The 25,934-nt window shown below is 42.3% G+C and overlaps 1 protein-coding gene across 4 annotated transcripts in view; it reads left to right on the top strand.

Moving 5' to 3' along the window:
* Positions 1 to 25,934, top strand: part of pard3bb (par-3 family cell polarity regulator beta b) — a 204,251-nt gene that overhangs the window by 131,585 nt on the left and 46,732 nt on the right. For all 4 annotated transcript variants that reach the window (XM_030111978.1, XM_030111977.1, XM_030111976.1 and 1 more), the window contains exons 20-22: positions 2,491 to 2,601; positions 2,783 to 3,136; positions 19,330 to 19,447. In XM_030111978.1, the coding sequence (XP_029967838.1) occupies positions 2,491 to 2,601; positions 2,783 to 3,136; positions 19,330 to 19,447 (583 nt within the window). The remainder of the gene's footprint in view (positions 1 to 2,490; positions 2,602 to 2,782; positions 3,137 to 19,329; positions 19,448 to 25,934) is intronic.

The raw sequence follows: 25,934 nt of genomic DNA, 5'->3' as shown, positions 1-25,934 counted from the left end.
AGGGAAACACACACATGCTGTTAATGCACACAGATGATTGTAGCCCTTCACTGCCCATTGAGCCCGCCTCCATGGGTGGTAAATAGGCTTCAGCCCCGCGATCCACATTAGGATTTACAAAGAATCCTATTAGCACAGTGCTCTCACCGCATTGATGTTTTATTACCGCGATGCAAAGATGAACACAAGCTAAACCGACAAAACAGTCGCACTGTGAAATACCTGTGGACGCCGGTTTAAATAATGCACCAGCAGGTACTTTGATACTTAAAAAACATCAGGCGACAGTGCAAACAGGAAGCCGAGACCAAAGGATAATGCATCCATAAATTGAGTGGATAAATAAAACATAAGGTGCGTTATAAGGTCACGGTTTGCGTGTTTGAGCTATTAACTATTTATCAGGTTTAACAGACTCGATTCGCAACGGCCTGCTCACTGTGCAGCCCGGGTTTTTCTTCATCGCCCCGGTGCATGAGGCGGCTCGCTGCGCTCATGATATTCTCCAGAGTCTCAATGGCTCCATACAGAATATCAATCCAACTTTGTCACGGTTTTTTTTGTGTGTTTTCCAGCTGAGAATAAACACAGTCGTTCAGTTTTCTCCTTCCTACCGCCGTTCTAGATATGTAATGAAGTGCTAATATTTCTTCACCAGCTTGACAATATAGTTCATCACCTTAAGGAAGGGAATGTGGTATTTGTGATAAATTGGATCATTTTATTAACCACACAGGATTCGTTTGGTTCCCTGCGTCACTCTCCTCATGCACCAAACCTCAAGAGAACATCAGAAACTGGCCTCATTTCAGGATAACACAAATCGGTCCTGCAGTTAGGTGTTTGTCACATGCATGTTTACAGCTTCTGGGTTTTTTTTTTTTTTTTGTTTCTTTTTTCTCATACTTCTTCAGTCTCTGTCAACACTGCGGCACATCACCACTGACTCAGCTGACTGCTGTACCACTGAGGATGGGCACACATGGTGTGATTCTGGTCTGTTCAAAAACAAAACACAAGCGGACATCTCGATTAATTTATTTATGGCCTCAAAGCATTAGATTTCTGGCTGGAGGCTTTCAAAGGAAAGCTTTGGATCCAAATTAGTCTGTTGCAGTTTTCTGTTGATTTCTAATTCAGAATACACGTTTCGTCCAGCTCACAGTTTTACCACTGCTCAGTAACAACCATCAAGAAGCCAAAAAGTGCTTTGAAATAAAACTGAAATGCAAAACAACTCCTATAATCTGTCATTTTCACTTCTTTTGTTGGGACTAGTGGTTTACATATTAAACATACCAGATAAAATTGGAATTTTTACCTTGATGTGTTGCAGGGGGTTGAGAACTTGCAGCTTTACTTTATATCAAGTTGAGTTCACATTATGATTACAATAACTTGTCAAACTCAAGAAATGATCTGTAATGTACACACATTTCTACATCTGTGCAATCATTCTGATCACCTGAACTGATTCTCCACATGATTCAAACTGAAATGCGGAGAAGATTAGCCATACCCCTGCGTGCCTCTGGTGGTCAGATAAATACTGTGTACTGCAGTGAATGTCATAAGTTCTCACAGCTGCCAAATTTCATCTTGCAGGCCGGAGTGAACTCTCTGGTGGACCAATTCTGGCCTGCAGGCCATACATTTAACACCCCTGGTCTTGGGGTCTAATTCTAACCCTAAGCAGAATGTCGTCCCCAATGTTCCACAAGGTTTTCTCGTTCTCCAGAGTTCTGCGGAGCTTTGATTATCTGTCACTTTTCAGCACAAAGCTGCACCTTATGCCATCTGTCCCACCTTAAAGTGCAGTTTTGTGATGTCCCGTCAGGTGTGTGTGTGTGTGTGTGTGTGTGTGTGTGTGTGTGTGTGTGTGTGTGTGTGTGTGTGTGTGTGTGTGTGTGTGTGTGCGTGCGTGCGTGCGTGCGTGCGTGCGTGCGTGCGTGCGTGCGTGCGTGCGTGCGTGCGTGCGTGCGTGCGTGCGTGCGTGCGCGCGTGTGCGTGTGTGCGCGCACATCTCATCCAGGTAATGACCGGCACGGCGTCCAATATTGCTGAGCGTGCTGTTGATGCTGACCGCACACAAACAGTATTGACCGCTGCGGTCTGAGTATTGATATGTGGCCGTTTAAGTCCCCAGCGTTCTTGCTCTCTTTCAATTTAGATTATAGAACCCAGCATAGTGTGATATTAATTAATATACTTCATACCCTTCCTGTGCTTAATCTATTAGATTTCCCTTTCGTTGTGTACTGTAGAGAAGAACTAGTAACGGCTGCTTGGATGTAGTATTATTTACTCCATGATGCTGAGTTATCCGTTTTAGATACATGTCCTCATGAGTGGTGGTATTATTTCTGTTCACATCATGGATCATCTGATTATTTGAAAATCCGTTCAAAACACGTGTTATATTCATGTTTTAGGGCATTTTTCTCTCTAGTTCTCATTGTTTCAAATGCTATTTTCCAATCCATCTTACAGATTCGGGAAGAAAAAAGACGAGAAGAAGGAAGCCAAGGCGGCTCTACAGAGACAAAAGTCAGACATCCTGAGCGACCATGAGCTGGAGAGGATGAAAGAAGACAGAGAGAGGTGGGGACCTTTCCACAAACCAGATGTCTGGGTTCTCTGGGCTCCAATTAAACATTAAAGCTCAAGCAGAAGCCGTAGCTATGTTAAATCCTCACGACTCGTTTTAATTTACTCCATTACAAAATGTGTTTTCGGTTGTTCTTAAAGAACGGTTTGAGATTCTTCATTCCTTTGTCCTCAGAATTGAAGCAGGGCATCCCGAGCTGCGCGAGCAGCGGCCCAGAGAGCCGCAGGTTGCCGGTGGCGGCCAGACTTATCCGGAGTTTGAAGACGACGACGCGGATCCCAACTACGCCCGCATACAGTCCTTCAGGGATCGAGACGTCGCTCCGATGCCACAGCCTCCGTACAATCCAATCCAGCACGCCCGCACTCCTTCCCCTCAAGGCCCCCCGGGCATCCAGGGACACGGAAATCACGCAAACGAGCCGGCGGTCCTGCCCGACGACGACCCCCTCGACAGGCTCTACGCTAAAGTCAATAAACCGCGAGGAGCTGGTACGACTTCTGCACCTGCTCCGCCTGCTAATGACAGGTGAGACTCTACACCATATACAGTATATGTGTGTGTGTGTGTGTGTGTGTGTGTGTGTGTCTATATATATATGTGTGTGTGTGTGTGTGTGTGTGTGTGTGTGTGTGTGTGTGTGTGTGTGTGTGTGTGTGTGTGTGTCAGCAAGGTGTGTGAGAAAGTGGCCTCAGATACACAGAACACACTGATGAATACTCTCTTTACCGTTTTCCCTTTAACTCCACCTCCCCCATTCCTCTCCAGTTATACAGTGCAATATCTCGCTGACGCTTCACTTTGTTTCGTCTCTCTGCCCCTCTCCTGTCTAAATCAAGTTTATCTGCCAGAGGTGTGTGTGTGTGTGTGTGTGTGTGTGTGTGTGTGTGTGTGTGTGTGTGTGTGTGTGTGTCTCAGGCTGTTTGTGTGTCGCTGTCTGAAATCAATAGAGAGACAGAACCAGAGAGACAAAAGAGGAAAGATTGACTTGTTTTTGCTCGCTTCAAGCCTTAGTATGAATGCCTGTGTGCTGAAGTGTCCACTGATATACATATTTGTGTGTGTGCATGCGCACGTGTGTGTGTCTTTCTTTCTTTCTTGAGAACAAAGAATCACAGCAGGCCTGTGTGCGCACCCATGAGCTTCACAATTCTGACTCTTTAGCTTTGTTATGTCAGTCACAGCTTACTTACTTCAGAATTTACTTGCCAGTATACGTACACACACACACACACACACACACACACACACACACACACACTCTTCGCCTCTGTACCTGTTGTAAGAGCCAGGAGCCAAACTTCTTTGATGGACAGCTCCGAGCCTTACAGAGATGCTTTTTTTTAACGACGCTATCTTCCATGTATTGTTTTCTTTCATGCATAATGCTGTTAAATTATGCAATGTCAGAACTTATTTGACCTTGACTTTTAATGTAATGCATTTGGAGAATTTTAGAACTGTGAAAAACAGCCTCAACAAGCCATGCTGTGTTCCTCGCACACTGTGCAAAACGCACTGCTTGATTTATTAAAAATAACACAAAGATTAAAATTCCATATTTAACTATGATTGCCACACAGATTTCCACAAGGTTTTCTTGATATCAGTTGCTGACAATTAAGTGCTACTAATTTAAATTCCACAATATTTAATCACTTTCATTAAAAGAAAAAAAAATCCAAAAAAAGAAAAACTACATCTGTGGCTGGCAGCCTTGGCAGGTACTGTTACTCATTTATCATCACTTCCTGAAACCTGATGATGCAGACAGAAGGAAGTCCAGGTATTGGCTGACAGCAATCGATGATGCCCAGAAAAGAAGGGAGTGTGTCAGCAGCGGCTGCATATTGTGTGAGTGTGTGTTTACTTGTTTGCGTGCGTGTGTGCACTGCAGAGTCACGACGTGCATGTGAAACGTCGAGAAACAAAATCACTGAGGACTCCATTCTATCAGCAGCTCAGCAAACACACACACTCACACACTCTGACTGAATATTAGGTGCAGATTGGTTACTGTCTGTTCAAAAAGAATCTCAGGGCATTATATTGTGAACTCAATATAAACAAAACAGTGACATGAACTCAAGAAATGATGTGACAGAAAGCTGAAAAGCAGTATTAATCAAAGACGTTTGATGTTGTCAAAGGTGCCATCGCACAAGACCGTTTTCAAGTTGAACATGAAGCAGCTTTCCTGTGTTTTTCCATGGCGAGGCAAGTTTATTTATTCAAACACAAGGAAATTAAAACAGTAGAATAGATAATTAAGACATTTAAAATGAAGCTAATACAAATGCATTTGGAATAGTTTTAGTTTACATTTTGCGCCTTTCACGAATTGGTGTTAGGAGTCTCAAATCACCCACAAGCCATGAACTTCATATCTACAGTTCAGTTTCTATTTTTCTGGAATTCAACATTAATGATTCTAACACAAAGTTCTGATCCTACTGTGCTTATATTTAACTTCTCTTGGAGGGGTCAAATTCTTGGGAGAAATGTTATGGTCTTTCTTCAGTGATGGATACATCTTGTTAGTGCCCACGGTTCCATCTGTCAAATCAAATCAAGTCGAGCTTCACTGTCATTTGTCCGAACAAACAGCAGCAGCACAGGTCAGAATGTTTCTGCAGGATCCAATTAAAAGCAGTTAAGTTAATAACACCCACACTTATGCAGTCACCCACCCTCTCACCGTGATGCTGCCATTTCTGACAGGATTTCACTGAGAAGTCATGTGAAAAAAGTTTTAATTGTGAATTCTTTCTCTTGGAGTTTTCTATGAAATTTGAATGTGGAAGCAAAGTGATAATTTCAGTGTATTTGATCCCTCTGTTGGATAGCGTGTGTTTTAACAATTTTTTAAAAATGTATATTTTGAACTTCTTTTGAAGTACTTCCAAAAGTAACTGGGTTGTTAGGAAATCATTTCTACATTTTAGTTTCAGAGAAGTTTCATATGCACATGGTAATGTTTGGAATGGATCTTTTTGCCATTCCCAAAGTGGGAATAACGTCAGCCTGCAACATTCATTTTGAAAAAGAGTGATCTGTGATAAATACTAAGCAAAGTGTTGTTGGCTAAACTGTAGGAGCATACCTTCAATAGAAAAGCAATTTAAAGCTCGGTATATGATGACATCTTGATTTTTTTTCGTGGTTATTTGTGTATTTGAGATGAAAACTGAAAGCCGTTCTACATAAATAATGAAAGTTGAAATGTGTCACTGGCCTTTATCTGTGCAGTACTGCCTGTCTTTAATTGACAATTTCACTCAATACTGTTGATTCTGAATCAACATAATGTTATTTTTGTGCGAGCTGTGCCAATTCCTAAAGTTTATTATTACCTCCGCCAGGAGGTAATGTAATCATGTCGGTTTGTTGGTTGGTTGGTTTGTTGGTTGGTTGGTTGGTTGGTTGGTTGGTTGGTTGGTTGGTTGGTTGGTTGGTTGGTTGGTTTGTTAGCAAGATCCCGGAAAAAGTAATGGACGGATTGCAATGAAACTTTGTGGAAAGGTGGGTCTTGGGCTAACTTAGAATTGATTAATTTTTGGTGATGATCCGGATCACCGTCTCGATCCAGGAATTTTTTAAAGGATTCTTTATCATGGAGAGATAGGGAGTCTTTCACATGGTTGGGCAGGCCCGCCGACAGGGGGGGACAAACGCCTGGTTCACACAGGACGCGCCCCTTCCGACGCGGAAGTGGGAAACGCCGCGCACCGACTGTCAGATCGGCGCCCCGTTAACCTATCTGACGGTTCATACAGGAGACACGGGGGACCGCCTCGTGCGTAACGGCTCGCGCTGTGGACCGCGGCCGCTCTGCTCCTCTCTATTTTCTCCACGAGCTGCGCGCCGTGCACCGCCAGTTGTAAAGCTGGACAGAGCAGATCGCACCTCACAGGAGGTCGGGAACGGAAAATACGAGAGAATCCGGTCAATTTTCAAATTAAAATGAAGTAAAATAACATAAATGATGTTGTTTTTCGGTTTTCCTTTTCGGATAAACGCACACACACACACACACACACACACACACAGGGAGAGAGGGCGACAGAGAGAGGCACCGCATGCTGCAGCGCTCCACTCTGATCACACCCACGATCACAATGTGTGATTATATATGGTGTTCTTATGATTGTTGGTGACTGATTTGAGCTGTGGCGGAGGTCTGCGCTCTCTGAGTGCCAATTTCTAGTTCTTAAAGTAGTAGTGACTTTTTCCTAATCTGTCTCGGTGGTATTTACTCTGTTCAACAAAAAAAGTCAGGTTCTGATGCCTGGATCCTTGTTTTTTTTTTTTTTTCACAAAACAAGAATTTGGATTTGTACAAACATGTATTTCTATTTCTCTGCATTGGTTCATGTGCCTGGCTTCATTGCGGCATTTGTTTTCTGAGTGTGTGTGTGTGTGTGTGTGTGTGTGTGTGTGTGTGTGTGTGTGTGTGTGTGTGTGTGTGTGTGTGTGTGTGTGTGTTATACGATTTGATTTGTTTTCCCCGGTGTTTCAAAGCAAATGTTCAGTCATAATCGATACGATCGATATAATTATTTGTTTTAATGATTCAGTATGTAAGTTTTTCTGACAGTTGGAGAAGTTCACTAAGCTTTATAGCTTTGTTCTCACTGACAGTAGACTTTTCAAACTTGATGGCTGTGTTGCTTCTGAATTTAGCCTAACAGTACCTTCATTGAGTCTGGGTTTTTTTTTTTTTTTTTTTTTTTTTTTTTTTTTTTTTTTGCAACTCAACCAAAACCCATTCCTACCATTAATCTGACCGTCTCTCGTCAGACCCTCAGACAGGCCTCTGAAGCTGGAAGAACCGGACACGTTTTCTCAATGCTTGAACATCCTCTGTACGAACAAACTCCCTCGCTTTCTCACACAATCCGATTTGTGATTTGACCACCTAAGCCTTGGATGAGGGCTGCCCTTGGTTTTTTTTCTTGAGCGAGTGCCCCCCCCTCCATCCTCGCCAGCCACCACCACCACCTAACCCATCCAAGTGCCCCTTCACAGGTTACCATAACAACCACGACCTCTGGCACTACACCAATTAGAAAACAATCAGCCTTGAGAGACTTCAGAGAGAGAGAGAGAGACAGACAGACGGGGGGGGGGGGGGGGGGGGGGACATGAGTAAAAGAGAAGAACTGAACAACAAAAGAATGAGTGAATGCAGTTTCGATAGACCTGTGCATTGAAAAAATGTGAGCGCTTCTTCAGCGCGGCAGCACACTGCAGGGAGTCCATCCGAGGGAGATTCATCCCCATCCTGACTCAAAAAATAAAAACTTGGGTGACTAGCACAGGTGATGATGTGAAGTTATAAAAAAAAAGACAACATAAACATATTCTATTCGCATTCTTTCTTACGTGACGCCACTTGTTGCCTCCTCGGCGAACTTCCTGTTCTTCCTTCCCTCTTTCTCCTCAATATTGCGCCTCTTGTGTTTGTGTTTGCTTCTCTTCTCTAAGAAAGATAAACAACTTGGAAGTGATTTTGCCTTTGGCTTTCACTCGTCCCACCATCTGTCAATGCGAGAATCTCCCAAAACTTAAGCTTTGTTTGTGCGGGATGAGCAGCCGTTCCTTTTTTTTTTTTTTTTGTGTTGTTGTTGCTTTACGTCACACAGTCGTCGTCTTTCCTTGTGTGAAGCAGACCAACGTGTGTTTCTCAGAGACACTCGTGACACGGCCTACATTCAAGAATTTTTCCAAAATGCTTGGTGAAATGAGGCGCTCTTCACCTGACATATCGGGTGGTTACGACCGTCTGTGCTTTATTTCACAAAGTACATCAACGAAAATAAAGTACAATCCCAACACGTGCATCGAAAGTTGCAACAGGAGAAGAGAGACGAGCAGAAACATGGAGGGAGAGATGAGCTTTCAGCGTTGCCCGACTGGTCACTGGAGAGGCTTTCTTCTCTCCATGTTAATTAATCAGACCTTCTCTCAGCTCATTGAGTGTGGCAAACACACACACACACACACACACACACACACACACACTTTTCTTTCTTCAGTATTACATATACACTTTCTCTGTTACGCACACTCTTTTCTCTCTCTCTCTCTCTCACACACACACGTCTAATGTGTGTTGTTGGGTGGAGTCAGGTTGATCTGTATAAGAGCCATTTTCCACATCACTGTTCCTTTGTAGGTAATTAGTCTTTGCAGTTCAGCAGCTTCGTGTGTCTGTGTGTGAATCTGTGTATTTTTTCCTCCGGGTATTTGGACCTAATGGTTCCACCGCTGAATGAACTGAGGCAACGTAAACGTAACATGAAATCAAAAAGCGGCAAACACCAAGAGCGGAATTCTGCAAATTTATGTCTTTATTTTTTATGTGACCCCTGAACTAAAATGGTTTTGACATCCAAAATGTAAAGTTTACATTAAAGCAGCGTCCTTTCCATTGAGGAAGGAGGATTGTTTCCATCAGAATGACATTCATATCATAATGGATTGGGGTTTTTTTTTTCCCCTCATATTCAAGTTGAATATGAATGTTGTGACGTTCAGTCTGAAAGCAGGAAGATGAACTGACAAATGACCAGTAAGAGCAGAGGAGGCATCAGGAGGAAACGGTTGGAGCTTAAACAATAAAAGAGGAGGAATGGTATATTTAGAAGGAGAATAGGTGGTCCTGATTTCATAGGCTGAGAGGAGACATAAGTGGAACCAAATAATTGCTGGAATGAGAAAAGTGAATCAGGCGTTGAGAAGAGAAGAGGTAAGTGAGTGTTTCAGAGGGGAGGAGAGGCTAAGTGGATGTTTTGGGACAATACAATAGATGAGACGGTGGAGTGAGTGAGGACACCCAGGGAGAGCGAGTGGGGGGGGAGGGGGGGCTTCCACGAACGTCCGGGGCTAAGAGGGCAAATTAGGCTGAGAAAAGTAGATGGGAAAGGGGGGAAACAAAGTAAAGGATAAAGTGAGCTGTGATGCCGGGAGTAGAGAGCGGTGAATGACTGAAAGAGAGGAATGAGAAGAGGCTGGGGAGGTGGGTGATGGGGAGCAGACAGGAGGAGGGGGGGGAGGAAAGACCAGAGTGTGTGTTTTCCGGACTCAAAGCGCGCGATTCAGCCCGGCTAATAAGGAAAAGCTCTCAAGAGGCACTCGTGTGCTCCATCCCTTCCTCCTCCTCTGCTCTCTTCCCCTCAATAGACCCTTTCTAGGTCTCTCTTCCCCCTGTTGCACTCTCTTCCTCTCATTTATGGTTTCCGCCTCTCGTATTTGTACAAGTAGTTCTCAATGAAAAATAAATTCCATGCAAAGGACATCCGCCCGTGATAGAGCACGCACACAGTGAAAGGACACATGGACACATACACTCAGCCTCTTAAAAGAATACACACAATAAAAGTTGGAAACACAAAAGGGTCCACACTCAGGGACAGATGTATGGCTCTGTGGTTTCATCTCCTTCGCCTTCAATATTCTCCCTTTTCAATCAGACTGATGGGAAACTAGATTGATTGTGTTTTTTCATATTAAATTTATTTGACATTTAAGCTTATTTGAGGGGAAAGAATGCATCATTGAGTGTGTGTTGCAGATTTGTTTGGGCTTTTTTCTCTGAATATTTATGGCTGAACACAGGATGTAATCAGTCAGGAGGGGCTATAGTCAGCACATAGCTGCAGTCTAAAACATCTAAATTCTGTGCGATACCAATAAAGGGAAGCTTCCACTATAATGAAAATATTAACATTTTAGTTTTTATCATTCTCTTCTCAAAGCCAATGCTATTTCCTATAAATAAAAGCAAATGCGTCTTCGCCTATTTAATATCCATCTACTTGAGCATGTGCAGAACTATTTACTCGAGCTGTAGTGTAGTCTTTCTTTTCTTACGATATTGCAATATAGAGATTCTGTTGCATTTCATATCATTATTTGCTTCTGGCCACTATCTCACTATCTCTATCTGTTCTTGTGCAACTTAAAGCGTCACAAACATTTCTACTTTAGCACCAGTGAAACATAGAAACTACTGCTGTAACTACTACTACTGTAATTTGAAAATATAGGAAATATTACATTGTATAGTTTGTCGATGACAAATCCAAAGGACCCATCTTGAACAGATCACAGGAAACCTGTCAGCTCGATTTTCCTGCTAATTTCAAACACCAGTGGACACAGCTGACAAGAACAGCACCATTAAGGATGAAGAGAAAGTGGAAGTTTATTAGTTTGGATGAAAACAATTTTGTGATTCAAGTCACAGTTTAGGTATTTTTTTCATATTATAGTTTGGGATGGGGAAGCTTTGATGAATTCAGTATATCGGATATCGGCATTGGCTGATTTGAAAAAAACAAATCACAATACGACTTTTTCCTGCATCGTCCAACCCGACTACAGATAAACAGTTACTGAGACAGGAAGTCAAGCCCAGCAGTGTCCGGTACCACCTGTCTGAAAAGCAACCAATTACTGAACCGGGGAGCATTTTACTCTCAATACAAAATCTCAAAAATATCAAGAAAAATCGATCCAGTGTTCCAATAGAACAGCACAAAATTGATTATGAACCTATGTTTGGCAAAGTCTTCATTCAGTGTGTTTAGATGAACTATACCAAAACAAATAACGCATTCCACTTTTAGTCGTCACTGAATACATTTCTACGCTGTTGCATGAAATTTTCACATCAACTATTATTTCCATGGCTATCACAAACGTCATCGTCACCATTTTAATCACTGTCATTGTTATTTACATTAAAGGGTTGTAAGTGTTCCAGGGTTTGAAATCATTTTATCAGATTTTTTGTGTTCGAAACCTGAAGATGCGCTTCAGGTGCTCGCACCACTTAATTAATCTGACATTTACATTTACTATCAGGAACCCTGGTCGTATTGGCATTCAGTGTTCATAGACCTAATGTTCGTTGTCATTATGTTACGTAAATAGCATAATGCTGATTTTATACACAGATACACATATTTCCTCACATCAGTGACAGATGATGGGTTATAATCATTTCCTCTGTTGAGTCGGCTGCACAACTTGTTTAAAGTACAGACAGGCCCCTCCCACTTTGTGATAGGCTCCTCCTCCTTTCTGCTGTCAGAGACAGAGACTGTCCTTTCCACAAAGGACAGTGAAGAACCAGGGACCGGAGTCCTAATCCAGCTTACAGATGATTTAAACAACATAAAGTGTTTTCAAGTGTGTCTTCTACAACCTAACATTCTATTTCCATATATAGAAGAAAACCGTATTCATAACTTATTTTCATTTTGAGGGTTTAACACATTTTGCAGCTCCATACACATTTATTTGTTCAAAAATGGTATTAGAAAAAAGATTCTGATTTGCATTGAGGTTGGAAACTTCTGTATCCACAGGACAATATATTGACCTGCAGTCAACTCTTGCAGACTGATTTAATCCGAGCAGTACATCAAGTCTCCATCAGTCAGTCAAGAATCAGCTCGAAATCAAATAAGTCAAGAGAACAATTCCACACAAACTCTCACCAACATGAAAATGAGACATTTTTATAATATGAAAATAGTTGATCAGTAAGTTAAATGTGACAGTTAAAACCTGCGCTGTAGGTGTCTGTGATGAAACAGCCAGTAATCCCTCAAATGTAGCACAATTCCTGCTCCCGTTCACAGCCATTGTGTTTGAGTTAGACAAACAGGCTGTATAAAACACACACAAACACACACACACACACACACACACACACACACACACACACACACACACACACACACACACGGAGGCTGGTAGAGTCACAGAGGGGCTGCCTGATCGCCTGCCTCCTCGATTTTCTGCCAGCCAGTTTACCACCTGTAGCGCGGCTCTCCGTCTGCCTCTCATGCACGCTCATCCATACGTCTGCACGTACAGAGCGCCTTGTCTAAATAATGTCATCCTAGACGAAATTCAGCCTACACACACTCACACACACACAGTGGTTTGCCGTCGCGATCGGATGCCAGCCTCCTCTGCCTCTGTGACTCTCTCCCTTGCAGCATGCAGGCATTTAGACAGCTCATCTGATTGATGTCACGGCAGTCGATAGAGCGCTAATTACTCCCCGTGCGCAGACAGTGGCGTATGAGAGGCAGTGTCATATCCCGTCAGCGGCTTTTTAAAAACACGTGTCACTTTCTGTTAGCCTGTAGAGAAAAATAGAAAGGGATCGAGCAACCTGACAGGCCCTCCATGCGCGCATACACACACACACACACACACACAGTCACAGTCACACAGTCTTACCCAGTCTTTCTTTCACACAGCTCCTCTCTCTGCCCCCCCCCCCCCACCCACCCACTGACCCACCTGCCAGTGTTGGTGATCTTTTGTTGTCAAACTTAATTAGTGGAGATGTCAGCTAATTAGAGGCGTGCACAAGCTGGGGAGATTAGGAGGAAGACGAGGATGAGGGGGGAGGCGGCAGAAGAGATGGAGATGAGCAGATGATGAAGAGATTAAGATGGAATGGGTGGGCAGGGGAGAGATGGATGATATCAAGATAAAGACAGAGGAGACAGAAAGGATGATTACCTGCGTTAAGCGGGAAGAGGAAGGAGGAAGTGAGAGCGAGAATTTAATGAGTGGAAATGTGAGAGACTGAAAGTAGAAGAGGCCGAATGGGAAAGATCGACGAATTAGTCACAAGAAAGAAGAAAAGAAACTGTTTGTTGCGAGTAGTCCTGTGTGTTTGTGAGTGTGAGGTTAGCGGATACAAGAAGAGACAGTGACGAGGAATTGACCTGTGTTCACAGCTAAACACTCAGGAGAACACACACGCACGCACACGCACGCCACACATGGACATGCACAGACAAATATCTCTGACACTATCCCGTCATCAGTCAATATGAAGCTTTATTTCCTCTCTTGTGCCTCCTCGCTCCTATCGACTGTGGTTTGTCAAAGGCAGGAAAAAAAAAAAGTTCATTAATGTGGTTATAAAGGTAAAATATGCTTTAATTCTTACGAAACTTCCTGTTTTGTTCAACTTTATTCCCATAACTCAGTGCGATTAAGCTCCGTCATGTAATTTGCAGTTTGTTAGGGAGGTTTTACGGCTCCTGCCTCGCTGTCCATCTCGCCTGAGTGGGAAGTCAATGATCATTTACTGTTGCATTGAAAAGGCTGAGATGGTCGTCTGTAACTGTGACATTTCTGGCAGCTGCTCTTTGCTGCATTGATTTGCATTTGCAGAAAAGTAAAAGAGCCTGATATGTACAGTATAGAAGTGTGCAATACTTAGTATCTATGATAGTATTGCAGATGTTTTTTTAACAGTGTGCAATTTTACATTATTGAGTATCTGCAAGCCTGTTTGTCTGATTTGGAGTGAATAGGTGTCTGTACATTGTCTTTCAAACAGTATTTCAATAGTTATTTCACAAGCCATGCGTTGTTCTTCGTTAGCAGTGTTTCTGTGCACAGATTAGCGCCGACTGCCACTGCTGCACACGTATCAATCAGGCCGAGGCAACAATCTGAGAGACATGTTCCCCCTGGTTCACCTCTTAAAGGAGTCCATACATCACCCGTATGTTCAGATGTGTGTGTCTGGCCCTTTGTGTGTGTGTGTGTGTGTGTGTGACAGACTACACCTCTGTCTTTTGGCCATTTTCCTCCAGATTTATGAAACCTTTCAGCTCAGTGTCATATTTTAGAAAGCCCTAAAAACATTAGCCGGGCTTGTCATTTCTCTCTGTCTTTGTCTGAGTCTTTCCTGGTTCCTACTTGATCAATTTCTCGCCTGCCCCAGTTTGTCTTTGTGTTTATATCCCCAACCAGACTGAGAAAAATTACCGGACCTTTTATATATACGTGCCAGCGCCAATGCCGGTAATAGATTCACCACAACAGCGTGAGCGTTTTTGTAAATTATTGATGATGTTGTCAAGCCTCTTCATAGTATTTACATTTATTGTCGGCATTAAAGAATGAATAAATAAAACATTTCTCTGAGAATTTACACTCTACTTTTCCTCCTGAATGTATCGCACTATTACAGGTTCGAACAGATTTTCATATTATGTCATAAAATATTAACATGGAATTGGCCGTGCTCCTTGACCACGAGTCACATCCTGAAACTGATTTAACGCAAGCCTGAAAACTCCAGAAAATGCTCCTTTTATAGCCAGTCCTGTGAATATTTATAGATATTAATGACTGAGATATATTCTTTGACTGTAGACACTAATATATGTTAGGGCGTCTGTGAACTTGTGATTAATGGAACAGAAGTCTAAAATATTGATAGCAGTATTATTAAAAGCTATGCTGACTTTCCGATTCAGATTTTAAACATTTATGGAATTATTATTAGTGTGACAGAACAAAGATTGATTCCTCCGTCCTTCTGCATGTGTGCCGGCATGCGTCTGTGTATATGTGTGCGCGTGTGTCATAAAAAAGGATGGAAAGATGAATATGAACATATAGCTTGTATTTCTCATCAGTGAAATTCATTCCTGCATAGAAGAAATGAATGTATGTTAAAATGTTTTCAGAATCTTTCCCGGAATGCAGAGATCATGTTTTTTTTTTTTTTTTTTTCTGTCAGCTGCTTGTTCTGCTGCTATCGCTGTTTAATGACCAGCAAGCTGTTAAAAAGTGAAGTCATGGCAGTCTGCCTCTTTTATGGCTCACTTGTTTCAGTCAAGCTAATCAATAGTTTCCTCAGTCTGTAGTCATAGAAATGTTCGTCCGCGCCTCTGTGTGTGTGTGTGTGTGTGTGCGTGCGCGTGCGTAATGTATGTGTTTATCACATTTATTTATTCTTGAGCCAACCCTCTCCCTTTTATGTGGGGTCATAAATCACACAAAGCACCCTTTGTGTGGGTGTTTATGAGCGTGTGTGCATCTGTGGACAGAAATTGAATGTTGTGTGCATTTCACCACCCCGTCCTCCCAGGCTGTCCATCATTAAAATAGAGCCGGGGGGGTGTGGGGGGGGGGGGGCCATCATCTGACGGACATTAGCGGCAGCTGGACAGCCACATGCATGTCTGATGTATGTGTGCGCCAAACGCAACCTCAGATGTCCCCTCATTTGTGTGTGTATTCACTAACTGAGCGCTCAGCGCGTTTTCAGACCCTTCACATATAGTCAGACCACTTTTCAATATTTACCCAGGGCAGGAAAAGCTGGTGCCACTGAGTTAATTACATCTTTATTTTTGTTTTTTAATTCATGGATGCTATAGCCCCATGGAGGAAAGAAAGTAGGACAAGTAATACAATTCAATTCAGCAGAACTATCAAAGCAAGTTGTAAAAATGTAATGGAAAGACATTTCTTTGAATTATACAGGTATTTGATTCAGTCATCATATGCAGTTGCCATTCGATTACACTTTGCTCTGTTACTGCCGATGCTCCTCACCTCTAACGCTGTCGCTCATATACGCTCTATACAGTGAATTTACATTGTGCTTCGCTGGCTGTTGGCAGAAATTGTTCTTCATAAGTGCAGTCTCTCAAAAATGTGCGCAAAGGTTCAAGCAGACGACGGTACAGAATTGAACTGCAGTCAACTCTGTGAAATTATCTTCAGTCTGTTAATCTTATGCAGTGTAAGGCCTTTCCTATTTAAAATATTTTCAGAAAAGCACAGAGTACTGTGAATAAATATTATTCAGAATGAAAGAGATGTCAGTAACTGTAGCATGTTGCAGGAGTGGTGGTGAAAGTTAAAGAAACATTTGTGTGTTTTATCTAATCCTGGTTTTCCCTCTGCAGCATGCTTCTGGTATGCAATGTGCTGTCATCTTCGGTTTTCCCCTTCCACCACAATCATGAAAAACCTCTGATGTGGGCATCATTTTCTTACCATTATTTCCCCTTTCTTAATCAGCTTTTGTGTGAGAGGAAACACCAGCTTTACCTCAACAGAGAGAAGATCATATAAATGACCATATATGTCATGAATGGCTTACACCTCATTCTACAATCTGATTTTAATTTCAGTTGAATAGAACCAATTCAGGATCAGAGTTGTGTTTATATGCAGCAATCCTTATCGCATCAGCATTTAATCAGATTACTGAAGGTCTGTGTAACTGCAGCTCACGTCAGGCTGAAGGGTGATTTCAGTATATTTACGGTGAAACGCCTCAGAGTGGACAGCGTGCTGCTGTTCGGCGAGTGACACACCCCGAGAAGTCCAAGCTGATTCTGGAGCTGCTGTCGATGCAGCAGAAACTTCTGTTAGATGCAGGATTAGGAAACACCCTCATTTACAGAATGAGGCATTTGGCAGTTTCTGAGAAGAAAAAGAAAGGATAGAATTTGAGGAAACTCCAATGACAGTATCTTATATAATGTTTCATGTCCCTAAAAGTATATAAGCTTTAAAATGTTGCTTACTTAAGCATGTGTGCTTTTATGTTGGGCAATTCCCCCCTCGCTGAGAAGATTTCATTTCACAATAACCCCAGCTTTCAGCATTTAAGCATTCAAAGAACAACATTTGGCCAGTTTTGTTCATAGTGTCTTAAAGATGTTTTTAAAAAAAAAAAAAAAAAAAAAGACATTGCACCATCCCTCCTTGCACCAACTTGCAACTAAAACTTACCAAACTAATAGTGTATGTGGGTGTGTGTGCATATGATAACACAGCGTATTTCCACTATGTGTGGGTGAGTGTATGTGTGTGCTTGTGCATGACTCACAAGGGTACCCAGAGTTCAGTGTTGATATGCTGCATATTTCTTGTGTTGACAGAGAGAAAGAATATTCATTACATGATTGATGTTTTTGTTTTCCCGCTTTTTGCTCAAGAAAAAGATAGAAAAATGGATGTAGATGGAGACAGCCAGGATGATTTAGAGACCGGCCTGGACGTGTGTGTGTGTTTCTAAATACATACGTGCACGTGTTAACGTGCACACAGGTGCATCTGTCCAGTCTTTATCTGCGCAGTCAAACTTCAGTAGACTGATGTCAGGAAAATTACAGTTAGGGGAAACAGATGGTTCACGCTGGCTGGTTTGTCATCAGGACAGCTGCCTGGTGGAGACGTCTCAAAGTGTTTTGCATTACACGCTAACGTCGCCGGGATTCGGCTGTGTGTTGGACCTTGATCAGAACATATCAAACCGAAACGGGTGACTGTCTTCGATGCTTTGAGTCACTCCTGAAAGTGATGGCTGTGGAGATCCGTGCAGGGTGCAGAAACTTGCATGGATCTGTGCGCAAGAAATAAATAACATGTCTGATTTAAATGTGGGTTCTGTGCCTTTTGAAGCAGTCAGTGGGTAGTAATGCATCAAAGTCCTGCAAACTTTCCAGGAAGTTCTTTCAATCAAAATCTGAAACGTGTTCTGTGTCTCTTCAGCTGTATGAAAAAGCACACGTCATCTTAAATCTAATACCGTATTGATCTGAGTAGAACACAGCCGCCTTTATTCACAATTCATGTTTGGAAAAGACAATAAAAGAAAAACAGTCAACAGTCATTTGTTTCCCTGTTACATACGGTACATACACAGCCTGTAGACTAAAGTGAATCTCTGGTTTCTCTCCAGCTGTCTTTCCTCTCATGCTTCTGACATTGGTGTATATTTCACACTGCCGCCTTCAGCGTTTTGAGATTCTGCATTTTAAAGCCTCTGAACTGCTTGTTAGCAGCGTCCAGCACCTCTAACTGGCTTTTCCCCCCACCTTGAAGTCACCATTTATTGTGCACGCCTGGCGTTTGACTGTCTCAGCCAGGTGTGTGTGTGTGTGTGTGTGTGTGTGTGTGTGTGTGTGTGTGTGTGTGTGTGTGTGTGTTCTCGTATTTCTATCCTTGTTGGGGCCAAATGTCCCCACAAGGATAGCAAAACGTGGAACGACGTGCCTTGTGGGGACCTTTTTCCGGTCCTAAGTAGGAGAAACAGTGTTTTCTTGACCATGTTGTTGTTACTGAAAAAAGTAAAAGTGCAAAAACATTTCTTTAGGGTTAGGCTTTGTTGTGGTGTGGGTTAGGGTTAGGGTAAGGGTCAGGGTTAGGGGCTAGACATGAATGGGAGTCAATGGACGGTCCCCACAAGGATAGAAATACAAGACTGAGCGTGTGTGTGTGTGTGTGTGTGTGTGTGTGTGTGTGTGTGTGTGTGTGTGTGTGTGTGTGTGTGTGTTCAAAACTCTTTATACCACCAAGAGATGAACTCCAATGATACCATCTCCCAAGTTTTTCAGACCTATTACCAGGAAACAAAGTCCTTCTTATTTATTGGTTCAAAATAGTATCAGTGACAATATTGGTGTCTTTTTTTATGTTGCACTTTTATAAGATCACAGACTCACAAGAGCGATCAGTAAACTTATGTTTCAAATCCACAATCACACAATGGAAGGAATATAATATTGGACTTAATTTTCAATGAGTAAGAGGCTAAACTTGAGCATCATCTTCAGAAAGAGAAGTAAGTCACAGGGACACATTTACCAAGGAGACTTCATGCAGTCAAAATGTCAGATTAGAGCACCCATCTGCCATTGCATCATAGTTTAGGTTGTTTGTATTAAATCTGCTGGCTGAAATGCGTCTAAATCCCACAATGAGATGAAACCCCTTCAGCATGCTCTCCTGACCTGCATGAAGAAGCACAGAATATATGCTAAGACTGTGTCTTGTAGAAATTGTTGCGATTCTTCTCCTTCATACATAAAGTTCAATATTAACTTTTTTTTTTTGTTTTTGCTTGTGTTTGCACGTGGCAGTATGGACAGGATCCAACAGCTGAGACGAGAGTACCAGCAGGCCCGGCGAGAGGGGATGGTGCCACCGTATGAAGAACTGGACTCACGACGCAGAGGCCCTGAAAACGACCCACACAGGGTAAGATGTGCACACACGCTCGCATGCAGCAAGTTGCAAATCGTGTGCTTTGTGGAGTTTCTTATTCCACATCAAGATGATGCATGCTTTTATTGCATCAGTGGAGTGATCAAGGCTGCTGAGCTGTCAGGGCTTCGACAGCGCTGATATGATCCTCTTTTCACCGGGGACGATGCACAGAGGCTCTAAGGGGAGGTTTTACTCGCATGTTATCCTGCAGGTGCGGTTTTTCAAATCACAGAATCGTAATCACATCCAATTCTGCTCTGAGATCGGCCGAGTCATGCAGGAAGGAGCTGAGAAACACATCTGGGATGCCGTACACAATGTTAAAATCTGCCATCAAGAAAACGCCGCCCACATTAAAAGCAGGTGTCGCCCTCCAGTGATGTGCTTCTGTTGCTAATATGGTTCATGCAGGAACATGAGCTTTTGATCAATCACACAGTACTGTGCCTCAAAAACACTGGAGTACGCAATCTCAATCCATGTTCTTAAATTGATGATTGTAAACCATAAAAGTCATCTTATAACATGTAAACCTAATTAAAAATCTTATTTATTAAGGAAGCCATAATGATATGTAAGAAAACATCTATTCAAACACTTCAGTTGATAAAAAACATAAAGTGCCAAGAAAAACATTTGATCCAAACCTGGTTTTCACCATGTAGCGAAAATCAATCTACTGTGACAAACGGACAGGGTTATTGCAGAACATTGCAGTTAAACTACCGTACCATGCGTTCTTCTATTCGAAGTCTCATCTCTGCACACCCAGACGCTGTCTTGTATCATCATCATGTTCCTGAAGAGAAGGTGACGGTAAATAAAAGCATTACGGTGATGGCGTTCACAGGAGGGGGTGTGGCAGCATCATGCGTGTATCTGTGACCTTACTGTGTGTGAAGCAGCTATAATCTGTGCTGGGTTTGTCACATCAAAATAAATGATGCCGTTAACCACAGAGCTACATTTGAATGATACAGAAATCAGCAATGATTTAAAGTAAGTTTGAAAACCGAAAGTAGAGCTGCTTACTTCTAGCAATCAAATAGTTTATCCCATGATTATTACCCGATTGTTAAAATCGCACAGATTTTAGCAGCGTTAAACCTGCTTTAGATGCCTTTTCTAATTTGTTCAGCTTTAATTTCTTATTCAGCAGCCCCACAGCTACAAATTTCTCAATGTGCCTCAAGTTGGAATCATTTCTTCAACATCTCTGCTGCTTTGTGGGTGAATTGTCCAGCGCTCTCACGCACACTCTGAGCTTCACTGACACTGATATGTTCTTGAAGTCACATGTAAGCTGTAAAACAAAAAATGAAACTATTTCATGCTGACGTGGGAGCTGGCAATTATTGCATGTGATGTGTTGTGCATTACTGGCATAATGATTTAATGTTCTTCACACACAAGAAAATAACACAGTATTCCTTAACTAAGCTTAAAAAAAACATCTCTGTACACTAGTTTATTATAAATCTATATTGGTGTTAAGTGAGTTCTGTGTAATGGAATAGTGAAATTAGCACTGATTGATTCAGGGTTTAATGTCCGCGGTCACTGCCTCCACTCAGCGGGCTTATCCCAACTTCTCCCCGGCCCTCTTTAATTCAGATCCTAAAAGTCATTTGGTTTGGGAACAGCCCAAGGCAATCGCCTTTCCTCCGCGATCGATAACCCCACATTAAACTGTTCTCTGCCCCCAAATAAGAAAACTTTGTTGTTGTTTACAAAGCAGGGAGCAATTAGCATGCTTCAGAGGTGGAAATTAAGTTTAGCGTTTGCGTGTTGAGAAGAAATCAAAAGAAAAGGAGGACTGAGTCGCAGTTTCTCCAGCGCCTAACAAGCCTCTCTCATTAAGGATGATGCATTTATTAATTAAAGCCAACGTGATTATTTACCTGACTAACTTTGCGCTGCAAGTGTGGAGGGAGAAGTAATGGCTATGGAGGTGAGCTGATGGCAAGCTAATTCAATTGAACTTTTATTGGTTTGTTTGTTTCTCCTCCAGACGTCTTTTACTTTTATGCATCGGATTTGCAGAATGACTATCAAAATAAATAGCGGTGGAAGCCTAAGTGTAGAGAGTGAAAAAAGAGAGATGATCAGAGGAGCGGAGAGAGTTTTGTGTGCGATGCAGCAGCAGTACACTGGATGTGTGTTTTCCCTTTTTCCCTATGGCTCCATTACCATTTCATTGATTCATGGTTATGGGTTTGCTGTCTCCGCCAGCAAAATTATGTTTGCCTAAAAACAATTATCAAGCAACAAAAGCCACACCGCAACTTTGTTTCCAAGCGAGTGTGTTGTGTGCTGGTGGGCGGGTGTGTTAGTGAGTGCGCGTGTGTGTGTGTGTGTGTGTGTGTGTGTGTGTGTGTGTGTGTGTTTTGGAAGACAACAACAGACTTTCTCCCTTAGGAGAGAGGAACTAAATCAACAGGGCGCTGTGTTGATGTCGCACACACACATCGCACACACAGTCCTACAAGGAGGGTTATAACTATACGGAAGCCATTTGTTACGGTGGGCGGTGTGACACCGGCTTTATTATAGCATTTAATTTCAACGAATAGCTTTTCAACTCGCTTTTCTTGTACTTATGCTCCTAAATATGTGTCTGCATTTACAGTTAGTCCTTTAATTACTGATGCCACTTTGTGGTGTTTTGCAAAAAAATAATAAAAAATCTCATGAAAACTTTCAGAATATATATGAGGTAGTGCTCTTGCTTAGCCAGTCCCTTTTCTACCTGTTATTCATAGATTTATGATGCCAGAGAAGTGCCCACCTGAAGCTTCGGAGTGTTCTCACAGTTTGACTGGAGCAGCACTGCAGCTTGGAAGCAGTTGGAGACTAAATGCTTTCCTCGGAGCTGTCTTTGAATGCCACTTTTTTAAGGAGGAGGCACTTTTTTTTTTCTTTTGCAATAAAGATTTTCTTTAATAATGGCAAGTATAAGAAGTCGACGGACCCGACCTTCAGCCTCCTGCTGTGTAGTTCTGTTCTGACCTGAGGGGAAAACTGCCAATAAAGCTGCAGACACAATGAAATATGAGATTTTTTTTTCTTTCCAATTCTTGAGACAAAACTGGGATCAGTATGTGGAGTTTTCTTCTCTCAGTCAGAAGGTTGCTAGTTTGATTCCCCTTCTGTCCTTCCCCACATGCTGAAGTGTCCAAATTGAATCCCAAATTGCTTGCAATGGTTTGATTGAGCGCCTTGAAAATGGGTGAATGTGATTCGCAGTGCTGAAAGTGATTCAGGGACCGCTCAAGTGAAATCCGACAAAAATATTGGTTGAAAATATTTGGCCAACAACCTTTACCCAGTTGTGAGATACTCTTATTGACTTGTATTCTTCAACAATATGAAATAAGCCATTCCAAACCCATACTCTCACATACGAGTGGCTACCAAGCCGAAGAAAAGAAATTTGGGTGTTATCGTCTTGCCCAAGGCCTTTATGGCACAGAAAGACAGACTGAGGGATCGAACCACCAACCTTGGGATTGACTGGCCACCTGCTCTCCAGTCTAAGCAGCAGCTGTCCGTTTCTGTGCTCGCAAATCCCACCAATGCTATTTATGGTGCAGCCATGTCTGCTGGAAAAGCCTGTTTCTGCAGTTCTTTGCGTCCTTGGTGAAATCTGCTTCCTCTTATGTTTTCTTAGCCTTTCAACAGACATGAATCTGTTTTATTAAACACTTTAAAATATATCCCACAACAAAAAAGAGAGAGAACTATGCTGTGGCTCGGTTGTGGATCCTCCAGTCTCAGAGCTGGTGGTTCGACGTGGCTTGAATAGATGAACGTAACGAATGGAGTTGAAGTCCATTGATCAGGACTGCCTCTTAAAGGTGTAATACAACATTTGATTTCCAGGTGGATCACCTAAATAATTGGTGGGTCTGTTTGTCAATCATTCTGACGAGCTGCTTTCGTAAGGCGGTTCTACGTGCTTGCGCCCAATCAGCTTCTCCCTTTTGCGCATGCGCATTCAGAGTGTTTGTGTAGCCGGTGAGCTTCTGAGCTAGAACTTACCGATGGCGAGTCTGACATAATGAAACTGTAACTGTTTTGGAAAAAAAAGCTTTATTTATGAGCGAGGCTGATCGCAGAAACTGTAAACAGAGCCGTGCACGCCGGAGAAGAGGAGATCGCGCTCGTACACTTCCGCGTTTCCTGGGAGAAGCAGGAGAGCCGGGCGGATGGTCTGGCGCATGCGCGTTGTTCAAAAAGTGAGTAACAGACGTGGGGCTTCGTCTTTTCGAGAAAATCGTGTATTAGACCTTTAAGTAAAAGTGTGTTGCAGATTTTGGGAGTGCATACATCTTCAGTTTTACAGAAAAACAACTGAACTGAGACAGTGTTTCTCTGAATTGAGGAAAAAAAATCCAAGAATTTTGGTGTCCAGACACATTCGTGCAGTTTTTAGCTTCCTTTGTTTGAGATGTCACAGTGTGTAAGTGTAGCCCAAATACACTTTGACCTTCGATGTATGGAATTATAGGTGAGGACCCCTCCTTCCCCTAAAAGGAACTCATCTGCCACGGCTTGCAATTTCATCTCAATTTCCAGTTTTTTCCAACCTCTTACATAAAAAGAATCATGCTTCCTGAAGCTTGACAGATGCAGCAGCCTGGATCTCTTCTATTTGCAACCCCCCACCCAGCCCCTCTCTGAAGCTGCCTGTCAAATTCGGCCGCCACCGAGCTCATTCGGCGCTCTGATGATGACTCTATCCTCTTCGTCACAGTTGCTAGGCCAAGTGGTTCACTTGCATTTGCCTCTTTAATGCCGTGTTTGTTGTGCCGTCTTGACAAGACCCTCCACGGGAAAAGCTTTTCGGTGAAATGGCGCTCTATTTGTGACACTTGTGCATTTGGTCAAAAGGCTTTAGCTTACTAAGTTTGGGTTTAGCATGAATGGTCCAATTTAGAATCTGGATAGTTTGTGCCGTGATTAGTGTTTGGTTTTATATTTTTTTAAGCAGCACAATGGTAACAAAATAAGGAGATTGTTTTGGTTTTCAAGAGAAAAAAAATGAAAAGCATGTAAAGATTGTTGACATTAACTAAGTAGTACATTTTTGTTATTTCTGTGAAATGATAGAAAATCAACAAAAGTTGCTGCTTTGTTGTACTGATTTCAGAGTAAATACCCAGTCATTAGCGGGACATCAGTCTCACAAAGTGAATTCCTCTTTTACTTAATGATAAAAGGACATAATTTGCATTTGGTTAGAAGATAAAGCCCATATGTGCTGTCCTCCATGTGCCAGCTTGGTATTTGAAGAATGGATGTCTGTGGAAAAAAAAGTTGTTGCACCAACAAATCATTTAATTAGGAAGTTGAATGTATTTAATCTTGTTTCCCATCTGTTTTTTTTAAGCCATCGTTACAATTCAGCCTCAGAAACCTGCATAGCAACAAGTACAGATGAGAACATGAAGTGAGGGACTCTGGTTGAGTTTCATGTTTGTCTGAGCGCTAAACACTGTCTGAAATACTCACATTTATGAGTGCTGTTTTTCAGTCGCACTTATATCAGTAAAAATTATAGAGTTTTACAATATGAATCAACTTCATCTTCACTCATTTTCTTCTCTGTTTACAGAAATGCATGTAGAATTCCCTCAATTCAAGCTTTTTGTAGTTTAGTTCATTTTCCAAAGTCCAAACAAAACCATCAGTACTTATGAACCAGACAAATGAATCTTTGAAGTGAGACTGTTATCAGACACAGCCTGAAAAATAATATATTGGATAACATAGCATCAGTCAAAATGCAAACAGTGCCACTTGTTCTTGGACAGAGGAGTTTGGAGATGAAGTTTCCAGTTAGGAAATGTTGCTTTACTTAACTTCGGCTCTCTGATCCCAGCTGAGGACGGAAGCAGCAAACACTGTGAACAGCTCACCAGTCCATCATAGCACAAATGCAGAAAAGCAGACAGTCACACACACACACGCACACGCACACGCACAACATCCAGGTTTTTGCATGTTGAGGCAAAGCTGGAATGCCCAGGTAGAACATGGGAACTCCACACAGAACAGCTCCAAAACCTACACTAGAATAGAACTTTGAGGCAAGATTACAGATGGATGGCAACATTCACTCTACACTACAATCACATCAAAGTTTGATTTATAGCAACTAAAACCCAACAAATATGAATAAATCCCTGACTCTGTAACATTTTTTATGCGATCCTCGATGCCTTGATGTTTTATGAGCAGCACCTAACAGGCATTTAGACGGATACCCATTTTTCTCCACTTTTCTTTAAAGATAATCCTATGCTGGCAGCACTTGAGAAAAAAGGAGTCGCGAGTTCTAAGCAAACACATACGGAGAACATTTAATGTGGTTGTTATTGGCAGTGAGGATGAGAAATGTCAGAATTCTTCTGGTCGTTGCAGTAACGCTGGCAGAGCTGCTCATCTGTGCCGCCTCCAAATGTTGCCCCTGCGC

Source organism: Salarias fasciatus, chromosome 16, assembly GCF_902148845.1.
Source record: "Salarias fasciatus chromosome 16, fSalaFa1.1, whole genome shotgun sequence".
Classification (NCBI taxonomy): Eukaryota; Metazoa; Chordata; class Actinopteri; order Blenniiformes; family Blenniidae; genus Salarias; species Salarias fasciatus.
This window is presented reverse-complemented; position numbering and strand designations above follow the sequence as displayed.